The following is an 18987-nucleotide window of genomic DNA, read 5'->3' on the forward strand; positions in this document are numbered from 1 at the left end:
AGGCATGTGGGAGGATGGCTCTGCTCTGAGGGGAGAAGACTAGAGGGGGCCATTCAGGAGAGTACTGGGGATGAAGAGGGGAATGGATGTGAACAATGATGGGGGGTCAGGTCTCGGGACTTGGTGAGCTGCCTGGTCCTCAGCATCCACTTGGTCGCTGGAGCAATTCCCTGGTGGCCTCCACCCTCCCAGCAACTGCTCCTTTCTCTGGCACCTCACCCGGCCTTGCCCTCAAGGACTCGCCACACCCTGGCGCAGAACCCACTTCACTCTCACACATCTCCTCCACGTCTCATCACCATCTCTGCTTGCAGCTGAAGCATCATCGCCCTCCAACCCCATCAGACCCCTGATCATCACTCCCATCCTGCACGGACTCTCCCAAACGCCCACCTTCATGTCCTCAGGTGCCCAGCTACCCTCCCCCACAGCACTGATGCCGTCCACACGCTGGGTCCACCATGGGAAAAGCACTGCATTTCCTGGCATACACAACGCTAAGAAAAAGAAAGCCAGGTGCTGGCACCGGGTGTAGCTTGTGGAATACTGGGAGGGGAGAACACCACGTGTCCCTGTGACCGCTGTCTGCACCGCCTTTTCTGTGATGGAGTGTAGACTGCTCTCCCCCAGCTGTGCAGAAGCCCCCACTACTTCCCCATTTGAATCAGCCCCAGATAAGGCAGCCGACTTGGAAGCGACCACATGAGATCGCCAGTTGATCTGAGCAGATGTGTGTCAACATTGCTACACAGAGAAGGTACTGGTGGGCGGGACCGAATGTGCCATCATTAAAAATAACGTGTTCTCTGAGTCCAAATGGGCTGCTCTGTGGAAGAAGGAACACACTCACGTTGTGAGGTTCAAAAGGACACAAGCCCCGACAGACAAAAGCGAGAGGGAGGTGGGCTTGGACGTAGAAGAATTTTCTAGTGCCTCAACACAAAATTCTCAGCAACGGAACATGCTGAATTGTGAAGCAGCGACCGCATCACCGTAGTAGCATCTGAGCAGAGATCGGACGACTGCTGGCTGTCAAAGTGTCGCAGAAAGAATCCATTTGGCGGCTGGGAAAAAAGGCTAGAGCTCGTCACTAAAGGCCGTGCTCTGATCATCAGGACATCGGCGGCTCTGCCCAGAAAGAGGGAAATCTCATCCCCATTGAGAACAAGGGTGGACCTGTCTTTACTAGTAAGTCCTCCTGGGCTGGTGCCTGCAGATCTGACCCCAAACCCCACCAGAGGTCCCTTCATGTTCCGGGACTGGGTCCAAGACGGGGAGTCAGTGTGGTTGGGGGTGTTGGGGTTTTCTGCTTTGTTGGCCAAGCTTCCAATCTGGCCCCCGTGTGGCAGGAGACAGACTCTTCTGATGGATCTCCCCGCACTGCCCAGTTTGGGAGAACAGATGCGGTGGGTCAGGCCAACAGCCATAAATTCCCGGGAAATAACTCTTAGTGACTGAGGAAGATGCCATAAAACACTCTGGAGGCAGGGACAGGAGAAAACAATGGCAGAGGACAATGCACCAGATCACTGCTAACTGCCTGGAGAGCCTCATGCATCATTCTCCTGGCCTCTGCCCCGCTCGGGGAGCCCGTGCCAAACAGTGCCCGGTGCCCAGGGAGGAGACGGGCCCCCAGCACTACAGGACTCTTCCTCTCCCCTTACCGAGTTACCGAGGCCTCCTTTGTGGCAGACACTACACTAAGCACTCAGACAGCTGTGAACAAAGCAGACCCAAATCCCCGCCTGTGTGCAGCTCATATTCTATCATTTCTTAGGACTCCCTGCTGGAAGGAAGAAAGGGAAGCTAACATTTCTCGTGCCCGTGTGGTGTGGTGCCTGCGTTTTTATAGACTTAACCTCAATGGATTTTCACAGTGACCCCAAGAAAGCACCCCAACATTATGCTTTAAATACACAAGGAAACTGGAAGGCCTCTCAGTGTCATCAACCAGATGGAATAGGCCTCCGACCGCTCTTTCTGCAAACCGCAGCCCTCACCACGGCGGCTGCACCTGGCCTGCTGCTGGCACAGTTTTGGAACCTTAACCCAGCCCCTCCACCCCACCCCACCCCTTTCTCTGCACTGAAAGATAAGGACAAGCTACCCCCAGAGTCTCTGTAGCAATCACCCCAGAGCCTCCTCATTAACCCAGTGCTGAGCGCTATACGCCTAGAGCAGCCAACAGATGTGAGCCAGATGTTTCCAGTGTCATTGTCTATCCAGCTCTTCATTCTTTCTCTCCAGTCTCATTGCAACTCCAAATTCTCAAAGTTCCGTGTTCCCAACTCATGCCTGCCTCTGGCTCTGGGCGTTCCTCTTTGGTTTTCCTGGCTATTGCAGCTCCACTTCTCCCTCAGGGTCTGCCTGGTCCTCAGCATCCACGTGGTCCCATGGAGCGAGTCCCCGATTGCCTCCACCCTCCCAGCAACCGCTCCCTTCTCTGGTGCCCCACCTGGCCTTCCCCCAAAGGAGTAACTTAGTCCCCATTCCCTGACCCTTTTTCCCAGGCACATGTGATCCCAGGACACACCTTCCCCACCCCAGCTCCAGGGCACAGAGGCAGTAACTCACCAAAGTTCTCCCCACCCCAGATGTCCATGTCCATGTCATACTTCCCCAGGAAATTGAACCAGGATTTGTCCATCACGAAGAGCCCTCCAGCTATGATGGGAGTCCTGTGAATAGAGAAGGGGAAGATGGAGCATCAACTCTGGGAGGGGATCATTTGTTACATTCTTCTGCCCTAGCTGCCCAGAACTCCAGGCCATTTTCTTACCATTTTTGCTCCTCTTCGGGGAGGCCAATGTTTTCCATCTCACCTAACACACAAACTTGCTCCTGGAGTTTTCCCTTTGATTATAAATCTCCTGACCTGGCAGACAGGCTAACTCACTCATCAGCACACCTGCCATGGAGAACCAGGGCTCGCAGACCCCTGGCTGCTCTGAGGGCCGCCTGCACGGGCCTCCCCCAGGCCCTGCCCAGCATGGCTCTCTGGGGAGCTCACTATTGGGTATGGGGGCCGGGGGCCACTGACCAGGCAGAGAAGGGCTGAGGTAGCAACTGTCAACAGCGCGTCCATTTCTTGAGACTGAGCTCCTTTCCCCTTTTTTCTTTTTCCCCTCTGTTACGGGTTGAGTTATGTCCCTCTAAAGGTTGTGTTGGGGTCTTAACCCCAGTACCTCAGAAGGTGATCTTATTTGGAGAGAGGGTCTTTACAGAGGTAAGCAAGTTAAAAGGAAGTCATTAGGGTGGTCACACTGGGGCCTGGAAGAGAGAATGTAGATCAGGACAAAGTCTCCCTCTGCCGCACCAGCCACTGTCACGTCCTCACACAAAACAGAGTGGGTGTGTTAGCTGATCAGCCGCAGTGGCCAGGCCTCGGTGTCAGCCTCCACTTACTGCAATGGCTGACGCCACCTTCCTGGGCTTAATCCTGACATCCAAGACCTGGGCTCTCCTCCTGGCCTGAAGGCACCGTTTCTCCTGTCAGAGACTCAAACAGGACCCTTTGGGACCCTCCTGTGCTTAGCAGGAAGCACAAGTACATCATGACATGTTTGTCGATGGACAGCCTTGGGCAACTTCCCAGCAGAAGGTCTCCACCAGCCCCATCTCCTTAATAGAAGTTTCCATGAGGACAGAAACCTCCTAAAATGAGGGCAGAAGTGGCGCTGGTCTGGCAAAGGGCTCTCTTGGTCTCTGCCCAATCTTTTGAGCATCCAATGCTGCACACCTCCCTCTACCGTGTGAGAGCGGGAAGGAGCAGGAGGGAATGAATCAGCCACCCACCCTGGCCCTGACTTACCTGATGGGCTCCGAGGGGTCCAGGCGCTGAGCCTTCTGTTCTGGGGAGAGCTGCTCCCATTGGAAGTGGAGGCTCCAGTCAAACCCTAAAACACAGCATCCTCTCGGTTGATCTGGTCTCTCCGGTGTACCTGCAGAGCTCGCTCATTCTGTCCCTGTTCTTGAAGGGCATGCATGTACCCAGTTTCCCGGGGAAGCTGGTCCCAGGGATCACCCCACTGAGCAGAAGCGGAGTCACCTTGGCCCATTTCCCTTCTCTTTTCTTCTGCCTCCTGCCTCTCTGCACCTTCTCTGCAGTTAGGGGTGAAGGGGAGAGGGTACAGGGGGCGATGTAACAGAGCCCCAAGGGGACAAGATGGTCAGCTATGGAATGTGGCCCTTGGCCAGGAGCCTCGGGAAGGTGGAACAGGAGGCTTGGAGGGGCAGAATCACCTAAAGTTGGTCTTGGGGTGGAGGTGGCACTAGGTCTGGGTGTGAGGCCTGCGCTGGAGCAGAGCTTGGGGGCTGAGAGCGACCTGCCCTCCCCTGTGGTAAGGGCCACATGGGAGCTACTGACATTACGGGATGCAGGGCTGGAAGGTCCAGACAAGCCATGAGGAGGCAAGTTTTGCTCCCTCTCCCCCTGGACAGCAATGACTGGGAGGAACCGAAAGTGCCCCCGGGAGAAGGTATCAGCGTACTCACCTCCCCTGAGCTCTGTGGCCGACTCGATGTAGCTGAAGGTGTCCAGGTTGATGATATCGATCACGGGGCACACCACCCGCGTGTAGTCCTGCCAAACAACAGACCCGCGCTCAGCGTGTGGTGTGGGGGGAATCGGGGAGCTTGGCAGGGCTCCCCCTGGCAGTGCCAGAGACTGTTTTGGGGGCCTTGACCAAACACTTTCCTCCCTGTGTCTCAATGATCTCATCTGTGAAATGGGGCACCGGACACTGTGACCTCTCTAGTTCCGATGCGGAAAGTGCTAAGACTCCTGGCACAGTGGCCACCCCAGCACAGTGGAGACAGATGCGGCCGAGGCTGGCTGAGAGGGCTGGGCGCTGAGGAAGGGGACATCAGCAGGGGGCTCCAGAAGTCCTTCACCACCAGGGGGCACTCAGGAGGCGGAGGACAGAGTCAGCTGGGAAGGTGACCTCCAGCCTGCAGCCCCAAGGAGCAGCCTCATCCCTGGGAACCTCCTGGAATTTTCAAATACTTTCGTTCTATGCCTATGTCTCTAGGCAAGTTGATGACGAGCGTTTCCAGAAATTCCTAACTTCAGTTGTTGCCTGTGACGCTCACGAATCTGTACCTCCAGCCCTGACTTCCCTCCTCGCCTTCAGACGGGTCCGGGGTTCGGGGAGCCACCGCCATGTGGACTGCACACAGCCTTGCTGTGGTGGCTTCATCACCTCCCCCATTGCGCTCCCTTCCCTCGGTTCCCTATTTCTGTCACAGGACCATCACATATCCCACTTCTTCCCCAGCACTAAACTAAGAAGCTTCATCTCTGCCCATCACCCAAACTGCTCCTCTGAATGACTCCTGCCTCTCTTTATCCCCTCACACCTGCGTACTGCAATGGATTCCCCTCCTGCCCCCTCTCACCCTTTCCCTTCCAGTCTACAGGCGGCTGACAAAGTCGTGTTTCTCATATGCAAACCTCACTCTGCAGCTCAACAGCTAAAGATCTGCGCTGCCTGGAAGAGAAGGTTCAAACTCCTTAGCCTGGCATCCAGGACCGTCAAAAACAGGCCTGCATCTAGTTTTCCACCTCACTGCTTGCTACTGGCCCCAGGCCGCCCTGCCCACAGGCATCAAAGTCATCCAGAGGACAGTCTCGAAATCTGCAAGACAAACTCACTACCTCTCGGGGCCGCCAAGGTATTGTGTATATTTTAAATGTTCCCTAGTTCTGAGTGAACACCCGGTACCTGGTGTGCAGGAGGGGACGCTGGGCCCCGTGGGCAGTGAACTAGCTGTGGGCAGGGAGAGTGGATGGCTAACTAGAGCCCAGCAGCCGAGGAGAACCAGACAGGACCACTTCTCCAATCCTCCGCACCCACACCCCTGGCTGGCACAGGTGGGAACCTCTGTTTCTCTTTGCAGCCATTTAATTTCCTGGTTCAATCTCTCTTCCAAATGAGGCTGTCTTCTTATTTTAAGGTCAGATTCACCAAGTGCCTGCTTTTACGTTCACAGATTTAATCTGGCCCTCAGCCTCCATGTGTGACTCATCCTGACAGTGACAAGGTGCCTCTGAGGCCAACTGGCCCACGTGGGAAAAATGCTCATTTCCAATGCATTGCTTCCACCTCTGGGATGTGCACAGATGCTTTCTTCATGGTCGACACAGCACCTGCCCAGCTGCCACAGTTCTTTGGGGCTCCTCGCAGGCCACTGTCATCATGCATCTGTGTGTGTGTACACACACACACACACACACACACACACACACACACACAGGCGTCCACACCAATATCTACGCACAGACACACCTCTAAAGACATTCTTGTGATTTGAATTCTGAAATGTTCTCAGGAGATCAGAGACTGACCTTTTATGAGGCTGATAAAACCCTCATTTTGCCTTTGCTTGCTGAGTTTTGGGGCTCTGCATCATCACCAAGTCCTGTATAGACCCTTGTACTGAAGGATTAACCTTCCCCAAAGATATGTCTGGCCCTTGCCCAGTGCCTTTGAGGTAACTTCTAAGCCCTTGGGATGTCCTGCCTGTAAGAATATCTTTATTTGCTGGGAGCCTTAGGTTGCACCAGATAGGCTATGCTAACAATGTGATTTAGGATGAGCGCCTTGGCCATGTGGTCCCAACTCAACTTGACTTCTGGAGGTGCATGGACAGCATGGGGGTGGTCAGCCATGTCTGTGTGACTGACCCCCAAGAAAAACCCTGGACATCAAGGCTCAGGTGGGCTTCCTGTTTCGCAACACTCTATGCATGATGCCACCATCCCTGCTGGGAGAATAAGTGCTGTGTGTGCAGGAGGACTGGGACAGGACACTGGAAGTTTGTGCCTGGAGCTCTCCATGTGTACCTTTTCCCGTTGCTAATTTTAATCTCTATTCCAGTGATGGCAAACCTTTTGAGCTCAGCGTGTCAGCATTTTGAAAAACCCTAACTTAACTCTGGTGCCGTGTCACATATAGAAATTTTTTGATATTTACAACCATAGTAAAACAAAGACTTATATTTTTGATATTTATTTTATATATTTAAATGCCATTTAACAAAGAAAAATCAACCAAAAAAATGAGTTCGCGTGTCACCTCTGACACGCGTGTCATAGGTTCGCCATCACTGCTATTATTTTTTAAAAAATATATTTTATTGATTTTTTACAGAGAGGAATAGAGAATTAGAAACACTGATGAGAGAGAAACATCGATCAGCTGCCTCCTGCACGCCCCCTACTGGGGATGTGTCTGCAACCAAGGTACATGCCCTTGACCGGAATCGAACCTGGGACCCTTCAGTCCACAGGCCGACGCTCTATCCACTGAGCCAAACCGGCTAGGGCTCTCTATTCTTTCACTGTAAAAACATGACTGTAACAGCTCTGTTATGTTTCAAGTCTTTCCAAGGAACTCTTGAACCTGAGGGTTCAGTATTTGGAAATTGAAATGCAAAAGGAAATGCTGTTTGCTTACCTCATCCATGGGCTTCCCCAGAAGCCACCATGGGCTCTCTGCCCCCAGGGCTGGGACAGGCTCTCGTACACTCTCCCTGTAAGTTCTGAGGGGTTCTGTCCCATTATTCCTGTGACAATTTGGTCACAGCCTCTGTTTAGAGTCACAGAGACCAGATAAGCAATGAGAGGTGTTTCAGGCTGAGTGGTATGTGGAGCCATGACCTTGAGAAGGGGCGGCAGGAGACTATAAACGACCCATTGAAGCCAGGACACAAATCTCTCTGAGTGACCCTGGGAGGGGAGGTCGTATCTGCTCCGCTATTCTATTCCTCAGCCCCAGCCCAGAGCCTGGTGGGCAGCAGGTGTTCAATTGGTGTTGCTAAAAGAAGCTATCTATTAATTCCTGCCGAGGGCACTGTGTCAACGGCTGGCAGCAGGGAAGGTGGGTCAATTACAGCTGAGCAAGATGGCTTCTCCCCCATAGCTCCCCCTACAGGAGGAACTCTCTGTAAAGATCCCCAGACCCATCACCGGTCCCCACCTGCATGCCCCAGGAGGCTGTATCTTTAAGGCTAGGTCCACAGGTAGGTCAAGCAGGCAGCTGGTGGAATCCCTGGTAGACCCAGAACTACAGCTCTTGTCTCCCTCTCTCCCCGACTCAAATCCAAGCCCAAGCCCCACCCCTCCACTGGGAGCCAATGGCCATCAATCATTATTGCAGTCATACCTCTCATTTCTGCACCCATTCATGTCATAAAACCACACTGTGAATGGGAGATCAAAAAACTCCTGGAGACTCATTTGCTGGTTTCCTCAACCAGCATTACTGAGCACCCACTGTAGTTTAGGGAAGGTGGTGGACAGGTGAGGAGAGTTTTAGGATGAGGGAGGAGTGGGGGCAGGAGAGGACCCTCAAAGAGGTGATGCTGTGACAGGAGACCTGGGCTCCTATTTGGGTTCTGCCATCTAAAAACACAAACGACCTTAAGCAAATCAGCACACACCGAGGAAGTCTGTTTCTTCGTCTATGAAGCGAGGACAAATCAGTATTTGCAAAACTGTCCTGCCTTCCCTACAGGGCTTCTGGAGCGAATAATTAGGGAGAGCATGCAAAAGGGCTTTGAAGCATATGTAAGCCATTATTTATATCAACTCACCAAATGCTACAGGATTGAAATTTCTTTCTTAAAAATCTTTTTTTTTTAGTAAAAAATATGTAGATAAGGAAGGAGAAAAAAAAGAAGCCTATGTTTTTTTTAAAAAACACACCAACTTGGTGCTTGTTTCAAGCATCATGTAATTGAAGGGGAGAGAAGGGAAATGGAGATTTTCCATGTGGAAAACACCAGCCCAGGACAGCTTGACAGCTCAAGCCAGCCTCTTTCTTATCTCTTCTCTACTTTTGAAAATCCCAAACCCCAATTACAGCTTAAAACTTCCACTTCCACTCACAAGATCAAATCACGTTTTACTCTGAGACGAGACACACACAAAGGCACGTGGAAATGCAGGCTGACACTCACCCCCACTCCTCGTCCTGCAAGGGATGACTCGGTGGAACCATTCAGTCAGCAAGAGTCAGGGTCTGGTGGCAAGCTCTGCAAGGGCAGAGCAAGGACCACTGTCCAGTTTGTCTGACCAGCCCTCTGCTACAAAAGTTTTCGGTCAGACAGGGGTGGGGACTGGGGTCTTAGCCTGGGAGGCTGAGCTCAATCTGGAGCCAAATGACTCCCAGGAGGAGGAGCCCTAGGTGGCAGCAACACTCACAGGCAGGAAGGAGGAGACGAAGGCTTCCTCTGCCTACAGGTAAGGTGGCCAGTGGTGCAGAAATGAGAGCATTTTCCAGAGAGGGCTTCTGAGATGGACTCAGACCCCGGGAATGAAGTCTCAGGAAAGCAAAGTCCCCTAAACACATCCTGCAGGGACAGGTCAGCCTGGGGGATCCTACAGGTCAAACACGAAGTCACCGCATGACCCAGCAATTCCATTCCTTGGTAGACACCCCCAAAGAATTGGAAGCAGACACTCAAACAAAAACTTGTACCAATGTTTGCAGCAGCACTAGTCACAATAGTACAAAGTGGGAAAAGCACAAATGCCCATCAGCGGATGAATGGGTAAACAAAGTGTGGTCTATACTGTGATGATGTGATACAGGAAGAAATATCTATTCGGCCTTTGTTCCTGGGTCATCCAACAGAGCTACTAACACCCTTGTAACTTCCTGAGCGAAGGGGTGAGAGGAGCATCTTTTGTGCATCAGCCCCTCTCACCTTACCTGAGCTAATGCTAATCATAGGCTCTTAGAGGATGGGGGCTGGTGATTAGAGGGCTCTGACCCCCTCACCTCTCCCTCCAAGCTCCCCCAACCCCACCTCAGGGAGGGGACAGATACTGGAGGTTGAGTTCAGAATCCAAGGCCAATGATTTAATCAAGCACGCTGTGTAATGAAGCCTCCATAAAACCCTAAACACAGGGTTCTGAGCGCTTCTGGGTTGATGATCTAAGGCAACGGTTCTCAACCTGTGGGTTGCGACCCCTTTGGCGGTTGAACGACCCTTTCACAGGGATCGCCTAAGACCATCCTGCATATCAGATATTTACATTATGATTCATAACAGTAGCAACATTACAGTTATGAAGTAGCAACGAAAATAATTTTATGGTTGGGTCACAACATGAGGAACTGTAGTTAAAGGGCCAGAAGGTTGAGAATCACTGATCTAAGGGGTTGTGCCTCAGATGGGGGGAGGGGTCTCTTTCCCGGAATAGGTGCTCAATAAATAGGGAGACAGAGAACTAAGCCCAGAAAACAAACTGTAGGGCCAAGTGGGCAATTCTTGCCTGGAGGAATCCCAGCTGGCCAGGTGGTCAGGCGAGGCCCCCTGGAGGAGGGGTGATAAGGACAAGGCCCTGAAGAGTAAGGGGTTTGCAGAGAGGAGAGAAGGGCGCCCAGCGACAGGAAGGACATGGTCAGAGATGGATCTGCAGGAACTGGGGGCGGGTTCAGAGAGAAGGAGCGGCTGGTGTGACGGGGGAGGCAGCGCTGTGCCTGCAGACTGAGCCCAGGGGGAGGCAGTGATGTGGCAAAGGGCCTCCAGAGTCAGGCAAACCCCTTGGTCCATTCATAACCTACTATTTCTCAGTCAAGACCTCTTGGCCAAAATAACGTTGAAAAGAGGGGAGAGGGGATTTTTCTGAACAGCACTCACTGTACGAGCCCTCCCAACCTCGGGAAAGTGGTCACAGGATGGGTTTTAATATCTAGGCCCACGTGTAAGAACTTTATAAACCCACCGAGCTTCTCTCATGGTAATGAAGTATCTGGTAAGGATTTCCTACCCTCTGAGCAGTTTACACTTCCCAATCCTTTCACCCTCCCAACACCGTCATTCTGCAGGTAGAAGTTGAAGATAATAAGAAAGTGGGAAGAACGGGAAGGAAATAAGCACAGGCCACATGGAGGGTTCCGGGACTGGCTGGACCAGCTAGGGAACATCAGTGTCCTCATCTGTGAAATGGGTATGTAAAAGACACCCAACCTCCTATTTCACAGAGCAGCTGTAGGACCAATAACCTGGAGAAAATGAACTGCCCCGATGCTAATCACCAACACTGGCAGCCACAGCACGCAGTGCCTTCTACACACCAGGATGGGGCGATACATTGTTGGAAAAATTCCTAAATGTTTTTCACTTTTAAGAAGAATAACAGACATGGAGAGAGACAGAATACAAAATTCTAGAGTAATTTAAGGACAGACAGAGGCAAGGAATTCAGGCCTCAGCATGTAGTCCACTTACCGTGGCCTCTGGGTGAGGGTGACGTGGATGGAGGCAAGACCCACAGACTGGGAGATGAGGCCTGGTTCATTCCACTGCCCCCTTTTCACAGAGGCTCTCATCAGGGCTCCCTTTCTGGAACCTTCTACTGTCTGGGTGAAATTACTTTAGGCAGTTAGTTCTCTAGCCCAGGAAGCTGTATGTGACATGCACCAGCTGGGGCAGCCCTGCCTGCAAGCCTACTATGGGTGACCTTGTGACAAAGAATAGGCCCTGGGCCTTGCTCGCTCACTGCCTGCTGTGTGACCCTGGGCACTGCTCTACCTCAGTTTCCCCATCCACCTCCCAGAGGGACTGTGGGCACATGGGAAGGACTGAGCCTGGAGAAGAGGGGGACACGGGGATCCCTGTGCCCCTCGGTCGGCCTCATTCACCTCTTTGACCCTGTGCAGCAGTGGCTGGAGCCAGTCCCTGTTCACCTCACAGTGGCTGTCGAGGAAAGTCAGAGTGGTGCCCTGGGCAACATCAGCGCCTCGGATCCGGGACCGGACCAGACCTGAGAGGGGACAAAAGGCCAAGTGGGTGACAGCAGGGCCACGGAGGAACCACTTGGCATTCTCCCCATACACAGAACACCCCCAAAACATGCACACACCTAATACCAACCCCCCCACCCCCGCTCACATCCCCAGATCCCGCCAGCTGCACAGACCCACCTTGCCGCTGGTCATTGCGTAGGCATTTCACCTTGGGCAGCTTGATGAGCTCTTCACAGTCACCAGCTGCAAAGACAACAGGTTATGTGAAGTGAGCACCTGGGGTGGAGGTGAACCTGAAGAATAGGTGAGGCAGCCCTGCTTGCAGTGCCCACCACCAACTGCAGAGCCCCGCCCTGACTCCAGGGTTCCTGGGACCTTCAGCAGGGGCACCGACCATGGCTATCAATATATGATGTGGCCCGGTCCATGCAGAGTGGCTCAAGGCGGCCTCTATGGAGCAGGTCAGTCACACAGTGGCACCTGCACACTTGTTAGAAAACACTTCCAGATGGGAGTTCCGGGCATGGTCGCCTGGGGACATTGCTCCTCTCCTCCACGTCACTCAAAGCAGGAGTTCATTTCAGCGGGGTCTGGGAAACACTGCTGGGCGGCCAGAGACGGAATGGGGTGAATTTTGGAGTTTCCTTTCAGACCAAGGACTCTCAATACAAGAGACCCTATTTGTTAAGGGTTCCAGCCACAGGGTCTTCCCTCACACAGAGCTGGTCCAACTTTCCATCACACAGGAAAAGGGGCCAGGATGGGCAAGGGAGCCCATCTCAGGCATTTGCCTAGGGTCATCCTCTAGCTTGCCTGCTGCCCAGAATTCCGTAGGCTCACCATCCCTTGGTTCTGAACTCTATATTGTGTTCCCACCAGTTTGGCTTTGCTTCATCGGTTTACCAACCTTAGCCTCTCTGCTTGGCTCGGACTGGACTGAGTGACAGCAAAGACTCACACACGCTTTCTTGGGGCCAGGTGCCGTTCTAAGCCCTTTGAAGGTGTTAACATTTAAATTCTTATATAAACCACATCTATTATTATCTCCATTTTATAGTCAAGGAAACGGAGACACATCGAGGTTAATAATCTGCCCAAGGCACCTCCCTAGTAAGAGTGAGTGACAGGTCTAGGATTTGAATCCAGGCAGTCTGGCTCCAGAGTCCACGCTCTAACCACCAGGCTATTCTGCCTCTAAGTTGATCTAGCAGCATTCCCTTCTGCAGCCTCAGTGCCAGGCTGCCTCCCAGCAGGACGAGTGCCTCCCCACCTCCAACCCCTTCTTCACTAGGGAAAGGAGATCAGATCCCTGAGTTGCAGCACGCGAGTCCCTGTGGACCTGGTGCACAGCCCACTTGAGTATCATTTCCAAGGTTCCGAGGCTCTGTCACAGATGTGGGTTTCTAGCCTTCCTACAGCAGGTCCCAGCATAGCAGTGCCTCCTATTCCAGCATCCAGCATCAGCTCTGGTGGGACAGGCTCCACCCTCCTGGACTTGGAGTTGCCCCCAGTGGCCCTTGTCTGCTTCCCCTGGTTCATCTGTGGGGAGGGGCGGGCTTGCCTGGGTGTGGTTGACTGCCTGGAACTGTACCCATGGCTCTCAGAAGAGGTATCGGCACTATTAATACTTGAAGCCTAACAGTGTTTCTATAATGACTCTCCCTGAGCACACAGGTGTCAAGCTTTTCTTGGGGACAGTAGACTTGGAGTATGAATTTGGGTTCTTTGACAGGACGACTAGGAAACAGCGATGACCAGTAGGTTGCAGGGTTGGAAGGCAGGTGCTCACTGTGTCGTGGCCTGTGTCGTGGCTAGCTGATGGGATGTCCCACCAGGGGATGCCAAAGACAGAGCCTACCCGGTCCTCCTGTAGGAATGAAAGGGAGAGGGTGTGGTCTCCTCGGCGCAGGCTAGCAGTTGATCACGCATCCCACACAGGAATCTCTGGTGATATATTTGCTTCTGGGCTCTGAGCATCAGGGTCAATCCTTTGAAGGTCGAATTCCTACGTCCAGGAATGTAGGTGAAGGAGCAGTGACACACACGCTTGTGTGTACATCCAGGTGTGCACACATGCATACACACACCAACCCAGGCAAGAATCTACTAAATGTACCTGCTTACGTCCTCACAGACTCATTGCAGAGAACCCAAGACGCTGTTTTACAAAGGTAAGGCTTATCTCCTTCTTGAGCCCTGCTTGGACACTCAAAGGCTCCACTCCTGCTATAAACCTAGGCTTTCCTACATCCCCCGAGAACCCTGGGCTCGCCCCTGCCTGGGACTGAGGGGCTGGGACAGACATTTGTGTCTACAGAGCAAGGGAGCGATGCTACTTACGGTCATTGCTGAAGTCATCCACTAATATGATTTCCTTGATCAGATTCATAGGGGTGCGGTTTAACACACTGAGAGATGGGAAGAGGGAAGATCATTATGACGTCTAATGGCAAATATGTGCATTAAATTGAGTTTAAAATATATACCATTGCATTTGAGAAATAAAAACTCAAAGAGCAGCTAAAGGGCTTGTCCAGGCCCCTGGCTCCCCCGTGACCACTGGCAGAGAACTCTGCTCTGTCTTAGTGAGTGAATGCCACCACCACTCACCTGGCACCAAGGCAAATGAAGGAGTCATCCTCAACAATCCCCCCCGTCCCTGAACCCCCACACCAAACCAGTGACCAAGAAAGATGGGCTGGTTCGACTTGCAAATGTGACTCGCATCACTGTCACCTCTTACACCTGCTCCGACCTCTTGTACAGTTTATTACGGTAGCCTTGACCTGCCCACGCCATCCTCCTGGGGCCCCCGGAGCAAGCTTTCTGATCTCTGGTCGTGTGGTTGTCTTCGCTGATGCAGACAAATAATCTGACAACCCCTCCTTTGTGGCTCCCCACCACCTACACCCCAAACCCTCAGCATGCTCTTCAAGGCCGCCTGTCACAGCCTGGAGCCAGCCCCCCATTTCCAGCCTGCTCATGCCCAGTGCTGTTACCTGGAGACACCTGCCCACTCATAACGCAGAGCCTGTCCCCCTACTGCGGCCACGGCTTGAATGCCCATCCTCTGCCAGGAGACCAGTTCAAATGTCACTTCCTCTCTAATAGCTTTCCCAGCCACTTAGTGAGAATTAATTGCTTCCTCCTCTGGGATTCCTCAGCAGTTGTATCTGAAGCTTCCCGAGGCTTTCACTGCTGCCTGACTGGGGGTTGGTTTTGCTGGACCTGGTCATAGCCTCAGGGACAGGTCATATCCTTGTCAAGTTACCTCTGCATTGCCAGAGTCCAGCACAGCCCCTTGGCCCATTACCACCCCCTCCAGGGACATTTAGTGCACACCTACTATGTGCTTGGGTGTGTGATGAGAAACAAAAGAGACATAAGCTCTGCCTTCCAGAAGCTTGTGGTCTAGCAGCTACTTACTACTAGCTGTGCAATCTTGGGTGAGTTACTTGACTGTTCTGTGCAGTAAAGTACTCCATCTATAAATGGGGATAAATGTAGTAGTAGCCACTTCACAGGGCTGTTGGGAGAGCTAAAGGAGAAAATGTATCTAAAGCATTTAGCAGGGTGTCTGGCAATAAATGATGACACTTGGTAGCAATTATTATTATTTTGTGTATCATCATGATTTTTTGAATTGATTTAATTTACCCTCCTGTGCTGTGGCTCTATATCCCCAGGGCAAGGCTGGGTTTTGGAGTTCACTCTGGGTGTCAGGCTGGATCCCACTTCTCCTGAACACCCCAAACCACATGGTTCCTCAGAAATATTCCTGGGCAGCACCATCCACCATAGAACGCCTGGAGCCATCCATGTGTTGGGGAGGGGGTTCGGATGGGCCGAGGCGCTGAGCATGTCCCTCCTCTCAGCCCTGGTTCTGGTGAGCCACCTTTCTAAGAAGGCTCGGGGCAGATCCTTGCCTCGAGCTACCTTTATTCATGAAGCCTTAAATCTCACCATGGCAACCGGTGTCAGGCAGACAGAGGAGCCCCAACACCAAGCCTTGAGCCCTCAGGTGGGAGGTGGGGACCAGGAGGGTCAGCAGGTGGCGGGAGGAGACCCTCACCACCTCGCCATGATCTTTGGAGAGAAAACACAGGCAAACTCAACAAACAGTGGCTAATCAGGGAGTGAGGGGGGGAGGGAGGCAGAGAGAAAGGGAAAACCTGCCTGAAGAATACCCTCTAATGAGGTTTGATTATGGCAGCAGCTTCTGCATGCGATTCCCCAAATCCCTGCCGGCTCTTTGAAATTCAAGAGTTCTCTTCTGCGAACATCAAAAGGTAAATCGCGTGTGGCTCTGTGCTGGTTGAACTGAGAGATGATTAGCGAATAAAAAATGCCCAGGGTTTAAACAAGAAAAAAAAAGAAAGAAAGAAATCATCAGCAGTAAGTGCTAATTAGACCATTTCCTGGTAACACCTGGCTTGTTTTTGCTCTTCTGATCACAGCAATTGGAGTGATGGTGGGGGGCTTCCTGAAAGTGGCACTGGGCTGGGCTGGGCGGGTGCTCTCGGCTCCAGGGTGGCCGGTGGAGGAGAAAGGTCCAGGGCAGCCCAGGGGGCCCTCCCTTCTGCACAGTCCATCCCCATGCCCACCCCGACCCCTTTGCTCTCATCACTTCTCTGGCCAGCACGCCTCACCAGCACCCTCCATGACAAAGCCATGTTTGCCCCTGCTTCTGCGCCCCGGGGCTGTTCCAGGCCCTCTCCTTCCGCAGCCTCAGCACGGCAGTGAGGGCTTACCTCCCTGGCACATCCAGGTCACGGTGTGCCTGGGAATTCTGCTACACCTGAGTCTCCTGTACACAGCTCACATCCCCGCCCAGGACGCTGTGCAGGCAGCGTCTACACTTTCTGCTTTCTGCCTGCTGCCCTAACCGTGGAGCCCACGTGGGCACCCCGAGAGGAGGTAGGCATGGCGGTGTGGGCAGCGTGGGGGGCCAGGAGGCCCCCACCGCCGACTAGCTGTGCAATCCTGAACAAGACGCCAGGCCGCCTTCCTTTCCATCTGTAATTACATTTTCCTTGTAAGGGCAGGCGATATTAATACTTGACCTACTTCACAGGCTTTTGTGCGTATGAAATGAGGAAATGTATTTGAAATTGCTTTGTGAACTCCACGGTCTCGATGCAGGCAGGGTTTATCAAACGCTCCATAAATACCAGCTGAATGAAGACCTAAGGCTGGCTGAGAAGTTGACTTGTTCTGGAGCAGACTGGCGTGGGTTGAGGCCCTGAACCTGTCCAGCCTCCATTCACCAGCTGGGGAGCTCCAGTTAGTACTGAGCCCGCAGCACCACCACTCCCTCAGCTGCATGAAAGGCGCTTCGCACTGTGCCTGGTGCACAGCTGCTGCTCTTGGAATCTGAGTGTTCATAGTCATGACATTGGTCTCAAAGTGTGATCCCAGAGCCAGTAGCATCAGCATCACCTGGGGGCCCCACTCCAGACTCATGAGCTAGAATATCGGGGGATGGGGCCCAAGAAACCATGTTTTAACAAGCCCTCCGCACTGCTGCCTACCCACTGGGGGGTGCATCACCTGTTGTCACCTGTACAGGCTCAACTGGAACCAGGTGTTGTTTCAAGGCCTTGACCTGCCTGAGCTCATTTACTCTTCTCCACAATCATGCAAAGTAGTTATTACCAGGAGCCCTTGTTTTGCAGAAAAGGAAACTGAGGCAGAGAGGTGAAGGAGCTGGCCCAGGGTCACGTAGCTGGCAAGGGCAGAGCAGCCAAATCTGGCCCCAGAGTCCGATTTCTTAACCACCTTAACCTGAGAAATTGCTCCTCTAAATCTAGGACTTTACAAAGACGCTACAGTGAGAGACTCGGGATATGAAGTATCAATCGTGTGGGCTCCAGAGCCCCATGTGTGTGTAGAGCCAAAGGAGGCCCCCCAAGGAAGGGGACAACCCTGGGTTTCACATATACACAGGGACCTGTTGCAACACCAAAGATAAACCATTTTGCCAGGCTTTTCTCTCTCCTTAAGCGAGAAAAGTGCCCTCACTCACCTAGGCTGTGATTCTCTCCTTCCCCCCACTGCCCACCTCATCACGCTTCTACTTGGCTCTGAGGGTCCCATATGGGTCTTTCTAGCCCCTCGCCCTCCAGCTAACTCAGGAGCTCAGGCCAGAGAGCTTGGGCAGGCGTGAGCAGAGAGGCAAAGACCTGGCCCAGTGCTGGGAGGAGAAGGAGAGGAATAGTGTCCCCCCCCCCCCCCGCCCAGTTCCTCGAGCCTCTTTTCCTTTCTGAGGGCCTGGCAGCAAAGCCATCAGAATTCTAGAACATTAAAGATGAAAGGTGCCTTAGAGAAGACCCTTTCATCTCTGGTGAAGTGATGGGAAATGCTTCTCAGTCAGTCTCTTCTCAGTAGTGGAAGGAGGTTCAGAATCCCAAGGCAGTGAGTGATACCTGGCCATGGAAGCTTCTAGAAATAATCTTCGCCCTGACCGGTTTGGTTCAGTGGATAGAGCATTGACCTGCGGACTGAAAGGTCCCAGGTTCGATTCCAGTCAAGGGCATGTACCTTGGTTGCGGGCACATCCCCAGTAGAGGGTGTGCAGGAGGCAGCTTGATCGATGTTTCTCTCTCATCGATATTTCTAACTCTCTATCCCTCTCCCATCCTCTCTGTAAAAAATTAATAAAATATATCTTAAAAAAACAAAAACATTTAGAAATAATCTTCCTTGCCTCCCTCCCTAAAACTCACTTCCATCCAGCCTGCTGCTGATGTAAACACACGTCTGTTCACACGTGGCTTTCAGGCCCCCAATCTGCTGTTTGTGTGCCTGAGCCAGGGGCCCGGCTTACATCGGAAGTCTGAGAGGCAGCACACACGTCCACAGCTCTCCACAGAACGCCCAGCATCGGGTGTGGTCTGGCACTTCATGGCTACCCTCTGAAAACTCTGTTGATGGCCCCAAGCCCCCTCCCAGAGCACAGGGCACCAGGACGTCGGAGACAGACCTCCAGGCCGGGGGACCGAGCACTGGGACCACAGCCCTGGCTGCCTCCCACTTCCACACAGGACCACAGGAGGTTGAAAGGAGAGTCCTGGCCCCTGTCCTCCATTCACCACACACACCCGGACTTCACAGACTCCAATTGGGGCCCCAACTGAAGTGAGGCGCTCTGTAGACTTAAAGCTCAGTGTACATTTAACATGTTAATGTTATTATAAAGTATCGTTATTACTATAATGAAGAGGTGGA

General features: G+C 52.7%; 1 protein-coding gene across 1 annotated transcript in view; it reads right to left on the reverse strand.

Annotated features, from left to right (window-relative positions):
* The window catches only part of GALNT14 (polypeptide N-acetylgalactosaminyltransferase 14), a 179545-nt gene that overhangs the window by 21344 nt on the left and 139214 nt on the right, over positions 1 to 18987 (reverse strand). Inside the window, exons 4-9 of the mRNA XM_006094343.3 lie at positions 14101 to 14168; positions 11938 to 12003; positions 11656 to 11777; positions 4495 to 4582; positions 3812 to 3896; positions 2575 to 2678 (exon numbers count right to left, since the gene is read on the reverse strand). Of these exons, the coding sequence (XP_006094405.1) occupies positions 2575 to 2678; positions 3812 to 3896; positions 4495 to 4582; positions 11656 to 11777; positions 11938 to 12003; positions 14101 to 14168 (533 nt within the window). The remainder of the gene's footprint in view (positions 1 to 2574; positions 2679 to 3811; positions 3897 to 4494; positions 4583 to 11655; positions 11778 to 11937; positions 12004 to 14100; positions 14169 to 18987) is intronic.

The sequence above is a fragment of the Myotis lucifugus genome, unplaced genomic scaffold, assembly GCF_000147115.1.
Source record: "Myotis lucifugus unplaced genomic scaffold, Myoluc2.0 scaffold_134, whole genome shotgun sequence".
NCBI classification, from domain to species: Eukaryota; Metazoa; Chordata; class Mammalia; order Chiroptera; family Vespertilionidae; genus Myotis; species Myotis lucifugus.